The sequence below is a fragment of the Microtus pennsylvanicus genome, chromosome X, assembly GCF_037038515.1.
Source record: "Microtus pennsylvanicus isolate mMicPen1 chromosome X, mMicPen1.hap1, whole genome shotgun sequence".
NCBI classification, from domain to species: Eukaryota; Metazoa; Chordata; class Mammalia; order Rodentia; family Cricetidae; genus Microtus; species Microtus pennsylvanicus.
This window is the reverse complement of record NC_134601.1, coordinates 34,680,118-34,692,332: the sequence shown is the minus strand read 5'-3', so window position 1 is coordinate 34,692,332 and position 12,215 is coordinate 34,680,118. Positions and strand designations below refer to the sequence as shown.

Here is a 12,215-nt window from a genome sequence, read left to right as displayed (position 1 = left end):
CATGGAGGGCCAAAGAGATGGCTTAGCAGTTTAAGGCTAGGCTCACAGCCAAAACACCAAACAACCTTTAGCTAAGAGCCTTTATTTTCCCTACTGCATTTATTTGGACCTTCATTCAGGTCATTTTATTGCATAACATGTGTCTTTATCTATGTTTTTTATATGAATATACTTATTAATCCTTATGAAAGTACCATACTACCTTAATTACTGCATCACTTGAGATCAGGGAGTACTAGCCCACCAACCTAGTATTTTTCAATGCAGGTTTTTCTTTTTCAGTATTGTTTCAAATATGCCATGCCCTTTCCATTTCAGAATTAATTTCTTAACTTTTTTCTTTTTTGACTTATTTTATTTATGTATATAACTGCTTTTGCCTGCATGTATGTGTACCACATGTATAGCTATTGCCCTTGGAGTTCAGAAAAGGTTGTCCAATGCCCTGGACCTGGACTTACAGATGGTTGTGAGCCGATGTACGGGTTCTGTGATTTGCCTGGGGTCTGCTACAAGAGCAAACACTGCGGCGATGGATGGAGATACAGACAGAGACCCACATTGGAGCACTGGACTGAGCTCCCAAGGTCCAAATGAGGAGCAGAAGGAGGGAGATGAGCAAGGAAGTCAGGACCAAGAGGGGTGCACCCACCCACTGAGACAGTGGGGCTGATCTAATGGGAGCTCACGAAGGCCAGCTGGACTGGGACTGAAAAAGCATGGGATAAAACCGGACTCTCTGAATATGGTGGACAATGAGGGCTGCTGAGAAGCCAAGGACAATGGCACGGGGTTTTGATCCTACTGCATGTACTGGCTTTGTGGGAGCCTAGCCAGTTTGGATGTTCACCTTCCTAGACATGGACGAAGGGGGGGGGGAGGACCTTGGACTTTCCACAGGGCAGGGAACCCTGACAGCTCTTCGGACTGGAGAGGGAGGGCGAGGAGAGGGGGGCGTGGGGAGTCGAGGGAGGAGGAGGGAAAAGGGAGGCAGGGAGGAGGCAGAAATTTTTAATAAAAATATAGTGGAAAATACTCAGTGATGAAGGGGGAAAATGTCAAAGATTTCTAGCTGCTAGGAATGTTGCTCAGTGTACAGTGTTTTCTAAGCAAGCCAAAGCCCTAGGATTCAAACTCTAGAACCCTACCCCCACTGAGTTAAAGTTTTCTTACAATGAAGGTAAAGTAAAGGCATTGTCAGGTAAATGTGAGATAATTTGTCTCCAGCAGTCACTTCATAATAAACGATATTTGAAAGTACATCAGGCTCTAGAAAATAATACCAAATGAAACTGTTATATAAAACAATGTAGAAATATTCAAATTGAAAATACATAGGTACATGGAAAAGTCAGTTCTCCTTACTACAATAAATTATTTAGAGTTTAATAGCTTAAAACACAGATAAAATTAGAGAAAAATCTCAGTGGTAGAACACTTGCCTAGCATGCAGAAATTCTTGTGTTCTGTCACCAACAATTAAAAAGTGATAATAGCAATTAATTATAAGATTAATCATGCACATAAAAATTAAATCCATAAAGACTGTCACAAAGACCCTGATAAATAATATATTACATATGAAATGGTATAATGTTGCTTTAGTATGTGAAAATAAAAGTGTTGGAATGTCTAGAAGAGTCATTTAAAATAGTGTAGAGAGGTATGGATTAAAAGTCAACAAAAACACCTTTAATCCCAGCACTAGGGAGGCAGAGGCAGGCTCCAAAGCCACAGAGAAACCCTGTCTCGAAAAACAAAATTAATTAATTAATTAATTAATTAATAAAAGTCAACAAAACAGAAAAAAACTGAATAGGAAGTAAAGTGCAGATGAGGGAGGGTGACTTGATCGGGGGAGGGGGAGGGAAATGGGAGGCGGTTGCGGGGAGGAGGCAGAAATCCTTAATAAATAAATAAATAAATAGATAAATCCAATGAATGACTAGTGTAGTGACTTGAATGTGACTCTCCCTCGTAGGCTCTGGCACCACTAACTTGATCCCCAGTTAGTGGTATTGTTTGGGGAGGCTTAGAAGGTGTGGTCCCTGTGTATGCATGGTCCTTCTGGTGTCTACAGTTTCTTGAGAAGAAGTTTGGGTAGACTCATATTCCAAGTCATGGCACAATGTACTAAAAAAATGTTCCAGTGTATTTCAAAACTGAGATAAGCTACAACCTCATTTTGTGTTTATAGGGGAAAATACATACATACACACTACATACATACATACATACACATTACAAAAGAAGGCTGTAGTCTCTCTCTCTCTCTCTCTCTCTCTATATATATATATATATATATATATTATAATATATATGTATTCTTTCTATCTGTCTCTCTATCTGTCTGACTGTCTGTCTTTCTGTGTATCTAGTCTTTCTTCCTCAGATTACTGAATTCACATCTTCCTATTCTGTTCATATACAGTATTCATGACTCAGTTTTGAGTTTTAAACAATTATTTGGTAGTATTAGCATTTTTTATTTATGGCTCGTTAAATTATAACTCCTTCAGTATTTGATAAAAATATGAACATCTTGAAAAAAATCACAAGACCTTTAAAAGTCCCATTGTAGAGTTAGCAAGTAACGGGGCTTCAGGAATCAGATGAAAAGAAGTAAAAGTCATTTTTAAATTAGTACATTAAAAATTCTGTAGAAGGATTCCTCCTATGAAATGAATCCATAACCTTTTCTTCCTTATTAAGTCTAGAGGGGAAGATCACAAATAAGCCGCTGCTGAAGCTTTGGTTTTTCTCACATTTTCAAAATAGTCTCCCAACAATCTATTTTGAAAAGCCCTGGGTCTTCAAAAATAAAATCAAAGTTACACTAAAGTTCCTCTTGAAAATAGCTCAACTAGTCCACTGCACAAATTTTATGACAAACGTTTAAAGATTCATGCTACATGAAAAATGTACAGTTCCAAACTAATTTAACATTCCACATAACTAATACAGAGGGGAGGCGGCTTTAAGCGCAATGCCTGCACAAATTTTAACTGTTTAAGAGAAATCAGAGCATATTTCCATCAAAGATATATAAAGGAATATTAACTTCATTTTTAATAATAGTTTCAAATCATAAACACCAAATAGTCTGTAAACTAGAGCATACATAATTGATTGTGAAACAAATTTTCAATTATTACACAGCAATGACAAGAAATAACTGACATGTGCAACATGATTAGTGAATCTTGGACATAACGATTAATCAAAGAAATCATGCACACTGATACAAGACAGTGGTTCGCAACCTGTGAGTCGTGACCTCCTCCCAGAGTTGCATATTAGATATCCTGTATATCAGATATTTATATTGCAATTCATAACAATAGCAAAATTACAGTTATGAAGCAGTAAGGAAATAATTTTATGGTAGGGGTCACCACAACATGAGGAAGCATAAGGAAGGTGGAAAACCATGGGATACATAAAGTGTGATTCCACTTATGTGAATTTCAGTAACATGCAAAATTAACTGATGGTGCTAGAAGAGATGATAATCGTTATCTCAGGATGAAGTGTTGGGAGGATGAAGAGCGGTGTGCGTAAACGGAAATAACATTTTGATTATGGTTTGTGTTGGATTCATAGGTATATACACTGGTAGAAATTCTTCCAGAGACAGGAATGCTTCCATTAAAAGGTCAAGAAAACATAACCAAAGGCTCATCTATAACACTGTGAAATCCAGAAGCCAAACTAAAAATTACACAGAAGCATGAAATGACAAATACAATCACCTAGGCCAGGCTATCTACTGCTACATCTCTTTGCTTGACTCAGTTCTCGTCATCTGAGTGAACAGCGTAATTGTCCTCCCAACAGCTACCAGCTGTGTGTCTGCGTCCACCGTTCTAAGAGAAGCCGCAGCAGGCCAGAGCCTGGCAGAGTATATTATCACCTGCAAAACTACTAAAGCCTCAGAATTGATTTTTGGCTAGCAGTGAAAGATTGAAAAATGCTTCACCAAACAAGTGTCTCTGCCCACAGGCTATTGTCCTGCTGAGTCATGAGCACTCTTTCTCTTCTACTCAATTTATACAGAAAGGCAGGTGGGCAGAGAAAGGTAAAGTTCTACTTGGAGACTGTGTTGCTAACCAGTACAGGATGCAAGTCTGGGAAATAAGAAGTTGCTTCCAATACTAGTTAGGGTGGAAAAGAAAGGAAAGGGAGAAGGAACACTAAGGAAAAGAACACCTACCTGGGAATCCAGGCAGTCCTGGCTGCCCTTTCGCTCCAGGGCTTCCTGGTAATCCAGGCAGGCCAATATCTCCCACAGAACCTTTGATACCTGGGTTTCCTGGATATCCAGGCAGACCAGGTTCACCCTGAAAACATGAATGAAAAGACAAAACTAAAGTCTCTTTGTGACGTTGATGGTATATCAATGCAGTATTATTTATAGGGTTTTTACTATATGCCAGAAACTCTGCTAAGTGCTTTATACAAATTGCTTCCCTTAGTAATCACAACAGCCTGGTAAATTACATCTGATATTCCCACTGATAAGTGTGAAGAGCAAATCTCAGAGAAGTCAGGAGCCTAAGAACTTTAGTGAGTGGCAGAATTAAGATTTGAACTGAGATCTGTCAGACTCCGGAGCTCATGCTATTCCTGTGCTACATGGATGTATCAATCTCATTAATCCTTGCCAATCCTATTAGAAAGGCAACATCATCAGCATGCTATAGTGATGCAGCTAGCAAGCGGTGCAATCTGAATTTTAACTTCAGAACTTGCGATTGTCATCCTTAATAACTTAATCAAGTCAATTTAAGCCAATAGCTACACTAGGTTCTAATGAAAAAGATTGATTTTTATCTTACCATGAACAATCTACCAATTCTTCCGTGACTATCTAATAGTCTGTTTCTTTCATGACATTATTCTTGACAAGTAGCCTACACGGCCCATGGGCTGCATGCAGCCAAAGAAAGCTATGAATGTGGTGCAACACAATTTTTTTAAAAAATTACATAAACATTATAAGACCTTTGCATCGTTTGGGAACTTCATTGTGCAGTACTTGACCATGAACTTTATAGATGACAATTTCATGACACAATATGAAAAGAGTGGACACACATGTGCTATAAGGATAGGGTCATATTCTTTTGTTGACTATAACAATTTTGTATATGCAAATTATAACTCTTGAATTTCATTTGAAGTATCTTTGTGGCCATAGGCACTGTACATATTGTTATTTTCCTCAATGAATTATTTACATTATATTTCTTTCAATATATTCTTAGAAAAATTCTTACCCACTTTAATAGTTTTAAAACTTTTCCTCAATACTGATGAAAACAGTGTACAATAATTCTAACAGTCTCCCACGGTACTCATTCTCCACTCATGGGGAACATGACCTCTTTAAGAGCATGGTCGTACTCAATATCACCTACAGAATGTCTTCTTAGGCTTGCCTGTGTGAATAAGACTTGCTGTTTAAGTCTTGTGTGTTTGTATATCATGCGATTAGGTTTTAAAAATAGTGTCCCACTTCCTTACATTTTTTTCTCAATAGTTAAGAATCTTGGGCTGAGGATGTATGCATTTTTTCTGACCCCTTATGAATCAAACACATAGCCCATTTGGGGGCAAATAATGGGTATCTCATAACAACTTGGCCTGAATTCATCCCACATTAGATGTTTATGCAGATAAACCAGGTAAGTGCCTAGTTTCATCCTAGCCTGGCCTTCATTATTTATGAATGAATTAAATTCATATTACAAAATAAAATATAGAAAGAAATTCTAATATTCTGTTATGGGAAAACCTGAGGAACCCAGCACATTTCTGATTATTTATGATAAATAAAGTATGTTAAATTCCACAAATGATACCAATCTCTAAGCTGTATTACCTCTGTCCCTCAATACAGTTTTTATTAATCACATGGCAAGTAAATTTTAAATATTTTATGAGGACTTCTGAAGTGAATTACAATTTAGTAGCTTAAGTTTTATTTAACATTTTATTATTTATACATTTCCAGAGGGAAACTATGGGTTTCAGAAAAGACAGACCGTAAAGAGGAGAGAATTTAGACAAATCTTTTGATTCAGACAAATAAAAAGATCAGACCAGGAATCTCATGCATCACCACAAGAATGCAAAATTCAAGTCTGTTTGCACTTTTAGCAAAGCTAGGAGTGACTTGAATACAGGGAAGTTTCAAATATTTGCATTTATTCCATACTCAACTTTGATAAGATTCTTGAAAATGAAGCATATCAAACCAAAAGGAGCCAAATTTACTCCTGAGCAACTATCTTGCAAACACATAGTACATTTTTTTTTCTTTTTAACAAGACTGATACTGGAATTGACTGTAAGGTCACTGTGTTGTATCACACACACCATGTAGACTAGAAACACCATTTAGTATCTGTTCTGTTGCTAAAATTCAAATTGGCAAGCTAAGTATTTTGGTAAGAGTCTGACTTTATTGTATCTTAAGCATCTTATCTTCCATGCTACAACCTATGACTTCCAAAATATATTTGTAGTTTGTCTTATTTTATAAACTGCATCAAAGTAAATGGAAAAGCTAATCTTTGCCTTCCTGCTTGAAATTGTAAAATTGAAGAAGCAATGCTACTTGTAAAAAAATAAAAACAATCAGCTGAAAATGTTTGATTGGATAGGAAAAACCCCATATTCTGCTGAGTAGCAACATTAAACATAAAATGGCAGCCCATAAGCTGGAAGTTGTAGTCCCTATATGATGATTCATTTCATAACTCTATCTACACATGGGGATGAAGGATACTACAAAGAAATGTTCTAAAAAAAAATAAAATAAAAATAAAAAAAAGAAATGTTCTAGTTCTACTTTAGACAAAGAAAGTTAACTAAATGAACATTTTAAAACAGGGCTTCTATGCTATCCAACATGTCCACTTGTAGTTATATGACCAAAGAAAACAAAATCATTGTGTCAAAAAGACACCTTCACTCCTATGCTTACTGTAGCACTGTTCAAAATAGCCAGGATGTAGAACCTATTTAGAGTCCTGCAACAGATAAATGGGTAAAGAAAATGTGGTTCACTAGACAAATAGTAAGCTCCAAAACTGCATGAAATTATGTTACCTATGACAATGTGGATGGACTTAGGGCACCTTATGTTCAGTGAAAAAAAGCAGAGAAAGGTAAGTACTTCTCAGAGCAGTTAGGAGTAAAATGCTGGTTACCAGAGATTATAGAAAATAAAAAGAAGAGGGCTGGAGAGATGACTCAGAGGTTAGGAGCACTGGCTGCTCTTCCAGAGGTTGAGTTCCATTCCCAGCAAGCACATGGTGGCTCACAACCATCTATAATGAGATCTGGTACCCTCTTCTGACCTGAAGACACACATAACAGAACACTGTGCATAATAAATAAGTATTAAAAAAGAAAGAAAATAAACAGAAGAGACAAGCAGAGGGTTTAGTTAACTAAGTATGGTTTTATCAGACATAGATAAAATATATTTACATATTTCATACCACGGCTTCATGAATATAATAAATAATAAGCTCCACGTTTCTCAAAAAGAGCTAAAAGTACCAGGAATTTAACATTGCTTTCTGGACCCAGTTGTCCACATAAACTTTAGCATTTGGGACATCACGTGCAAGATCTATATAAGACCAGGCCAAACAAAATACTAGCCAGGAATGTGGGCAGTGAGCATGACATCCCATCCTATGAAAATGAGCTATTGGCAATTCATGGCCTCTGGAGAGTCAGCTTTCTATAGTGATGCAGCACCTGAGACTCTCCTATATGGCACTTTGTCCATACACAAAAAGCACACTAAATAAACTCAGTATTAATTTTTAAATAACAGATGAAATTGACAAGAAATAGTGGAGTGAATTTAATAAAAATATATGCATACATGAAATTCTTAAACAATAAAAGTCACAGAAATTTAAGGGGAGCTATCTACCCAATGTATAAACAAATTAAATGTACCTCATAAATATACAAGAATAGAATTATCAATCAAAAGATAAAACAAAATAACAAAAAGTGGCTGAAGAGTATTTTTGGCAAACTTTAGATATTATTAATGCAAAATTTGTACATATTAAATGCATACATGTTGATGAGTTTGGATAAAAAGATGTAACTCTAATCCAAACCATGTTACTTATAATATTTTCATTCTCCTCCTTCTCATATAGGTGTGTGCATTGTGTGTGTTTTTTGTGTGTGTGTGTCAACAACATGGTTAAAAGAGCAGATGTAGTGATGCATGCTTATAATTCCAGCAGTGGGAGAGCTAAGGAAATAAACTACAGAGTTCAAAGCCACCCTGGGCCATGTGGTGAGTTTCAGGTCAGTCTGAGCGACAAAGTAAAAATGCATATAAAAAACAAACCAAAGCAAAAATCAACCCAACAAACAAACAAAATCGGCATAACATATAATGTAAAATGAATTTTCTGAACATTTTCAGATGAATGGTAATGTCAACCACATGCACTGTATTATATACCACAGATTGCTGGAACTTACTCATCATGCTTAAATGAAGTCTGAACACACTGAACAATACTGACATTTTATCAAAATAAGCGAGAAAGATTATATAATTCGTTCTTCAGGTTTCCTATGTATCTAGCTCTCTCAACAAGGAAATATGTAGTTAATAGGGAAAACTGATAAATAATAGTGACAGGCTGCTTGGCCAGGCCAAACAGGGCCACAAAGGGTTTAATACATGTATGTGAAAGGTGATCAACACAGCAAAAACATGGCATTATAGTTAAGATGATGAATTCAATATTATCTTTTAATTAGCTAAGAAAATATTAGTAAGAATATTGCTCCAAATACCAGGTTAGCATAGACAAAAGTGGCTCAAATTGTCACAAAAACATCAAAGAAAATGTGACTTATAACATTAAACTATGTCATATTATTGCTGCATTATATGTAGGTCTACAATTATTTTAAATATCTTCAAAACTAAGTATCCATTTGTTCATCAAATATAAGGATTCTAGAACTTAAAGCATCCAGAAATTAAAAAATTACCTTCAAGACAAGTGAAAACATTATGTCTATAGGTAGAAATCTTGCATTAGATTTCCCACTGCAGAGTACAAAGTATTTATGTATAACTTATTGAAATCATTTACATATCACACAAGCCATTCAGATCAGTGTTCTTAGTACATCCACAGAACTGGACAACCATCATCAAAATCCAATCTTAGAAAATTTAATCCTCCACACACAAAACCCACCTGCACTTGTTAACAGTCATTCCACATTCCGTTTCTCACCCCGGGCTCCAACTACACTTCGTTCTCCTGTTTATGCCAGTTCGCCTATTCTGGACATTTTATATAAATAAAATCATGTAATATGGTATCTTGGATCTGGCTTATTGTACTTAGGGTTACTTTTGGAAAATCATCAAGGTTATATCAGTGCTTTCTTCCTATTAATTATCATATCCTATTCTATCGTATGGATAAAGCATGATTTGTTTAGCCATTCACCCACTGATAGACATTTTGATTTGTTCCAAACTGTTATCATTATAAATAATGATGCTATGAGCATTCACATACAAGTACTCACTTCTTTCGGGTGTATACACACAAGTGAGACTTCCAGGTTATATGACAGTTATAACTTTTGGGGCATCATGAAATGTCTTTTCATTGCAGCTGTATCTATCATTTTACTTTCCCACCAGCAACATGTAAAGCTTCCAGGTTCATTACATCCTTTCCAAGCTTCTTGGAAGTGGCTACTTTACTGAGTAGGAAGTGGTATCTCACCGCAATATAAATTTGAATTAATATGACTGATGAGATGACTATCTTTCATTATTATTATTAATAAGGTATGTGCCTCTCTTTGTGGTCAAGAACAATGGCACTGGGTTTCGATCCTACTGCACGTACTGGCTTTGTGGGAGCCTAGGCAGTTTGGATGCTCACCTTACTAGACCTGGAAGGAGGTGGGTGGTCCTTGGACTTCCCACAGGTCAGGGAACCCTGACTGCTCTTCGAGCTGATGAGGGAGAGGGACTTGATTGGGGGAGAGGGAGGGAAATGGGAGGCAGTGGCAGGGAGGAGGCAGAAATCTTTAATAAATAAATAAGGTATGTGCCATCATGCCTAGTTAATGCTGAAGATGAAATCCAGGCATTCACAAGTGTTAGGGAAGTATTCTACCAACTAAGCTGTATCTCAAGGCCCTGTTTGATAGTTTTTAATGGAATCTGCCTAATGGGTACAAAGTATTATCCCATTGTGTCATTGATTTGCATTTCTGTATTGACGAGTGATGTGGAATGTCTTTTCATGTATTTACTGGCTATTTGTATATGAGTTTTAGAGAAGGGTTTGCTCAAGGCTGTTGCTTATTTTTGAATTGGACTGTTAGGGCTTTCTAATAAAATTTCTGTCGTCTTCATTCTTATGCATATGGTTATCTTACTGAAGTATACTTATAAGCCACATATAAAAGAAGCTAAAAATAGTCTTGCTTTAAGAACACCATAGATAACTCCCAATTCAAACCATTTGCTGATAAATTCAATTATAAATTCAGACATGGTTTATAGGGGTGGTTTTCACTTTACTATATGTTGAAATTAGTCCATTATAAAAAAATACATGAACAAATTGAAGAAGTTTAAAAAACACAATTCTAAATCAGTGAGTAAGAAACAGAATTTCTTACGATGACATTGAGTCAATTGGAAATTTGTCTGAGAAAAAAGGTACTGAACTGTGTTCCCAGGTCTACAGAGTTTCCTAAGTAGCAGGCAGTTTTGAAGGCTTGAAGTCAGGCCTCCAGTTCTCTCCATCATCCCTACTTCTTATGATGACTTTCCCATTTTAGCAAGAAAATATAGCAATTATTAAACTACATTCTTCATATTTTTCTCCAAACTTGCTTTTTACAAAAGCTTTCCTATCCTCCATGATTTCAAAACCAAAATCTTCAGGGTCATCCTTGACACCTTCTTTCTCTCAGATTTCATAAGCAAATCTTTCTGATTTGACTTTTGAACTATGTTCATAATTAGACCGTTTCTTACCACTTCCGTTGCCACCAGCCTGATTCAAGCCAACACTATGTCTATGCTATATAGGTAAATACTATCATAACTATTCTGTATACAATTTTGAAATCAAGAGGTTTAATTTTAAAATGGATAATGTACAATTATGATATTCTTTCTGTTTGTTTCCCATTTTACTTAGGAATAAAACCTATGCTAGGCTCTTAGATAATACATTCCTGTTACCGGCTTGACTTCACAACCTATGATAAGATTGAAGTAACAATTCTTTTCTCAGAATATGCCTTGTCTTTCTGGAGTTTGTTTAGTAAAGAATCAGAAACAAGCACAGTTCAAGAAAAGCTACAACTTCTCAGATGCATGATCAGAATAGCATTACCTTTGGACCAGGAAGACCGGGAAGACCAATGCCTGAAACACCTGGATCTCCTTTACTTCCTTTCTGGCCAGGTAACCCTGGAGAGCCAGGTTGCCCAGGAACTCCAGGAGGTCCAGGGGGCCCATCCACACCTTGAGGGCCTGTTGAAAATATGTAATGTAAAATATTTAATAAAATAGTCTTTATTCACAGCAAACCTAAGATGAATGTGATTTAGCAAAAAGATCTTTTTAAAAACTTGTGCAAACTGGGTATACATAGTGAGTTTCATGCACAGGTTATATAACAACCTATTTCTAACGAAATTTTAATGGAAGGGAAGAAGCTGGAGAATAGGTATGTCTGTGAATTCTAACTTTTTCATTTCTTCAAATTCTGTCCCTTATTAAGTCACTTTTACATTTTTGTAGTGAGAGTTCTATTCATTGGTTATTTTAGAGAGTGTCTTACTCTTATTCTATCAACATTAGCTGCCTCCTCTCCCATCTCCTGAGGAATCCCAGCCCTCTTTACATACTAACACTTTGATACAGACCCAGACTTTCTACTTAATCTTTTCTGATTAAAAAAAGGCATAAAAATGAGGGTTGGGTCAGGGGTCAGTCGGTAGAGTGTTTGCCTCATATGCATAAAGCTGTTCAATCTTTAATACATTATAAACATTGCATGTTGTCAAGTACTTATAATCCCAGTATTTCGGGGGAAGATACAGGAGGACTAGAAGTTCAAGATCATCCCCAGCTATGCAGCAAGTTTGATGACAGCCTGTGGTAC

The 12,215-nt window shown here is 36.3% G+C and overlaps 1 protein-coding gene across 1 annotated transcript in view; it reads right to left on the bottom strand.

Annotated features, from left to right (window-relative positions):
• Positions 1-12,215, bottom strand: part of Col4a5 (collagen type IV alpha 5 chain) — a 187,005-nt gene that overhangs the window by 29,309 nt on the left and 145,481 nt on the right. The window contains exons 36-37 of the mRNA XM_075957560.1: positions 11,442-11,581; positions 4,214-4,340 (exon numbers count right to left, since the gene is read on the bottom strand). Coding sequence (XP_075813675.1) covers positions 4,214-4,340; positions 11,442-11,581 — 267 coding nt within the window. The remainder of the gene's footprint in view (positions 1-4,213; positions 4,341-11,441; positions 11,582-12,215) is intronic.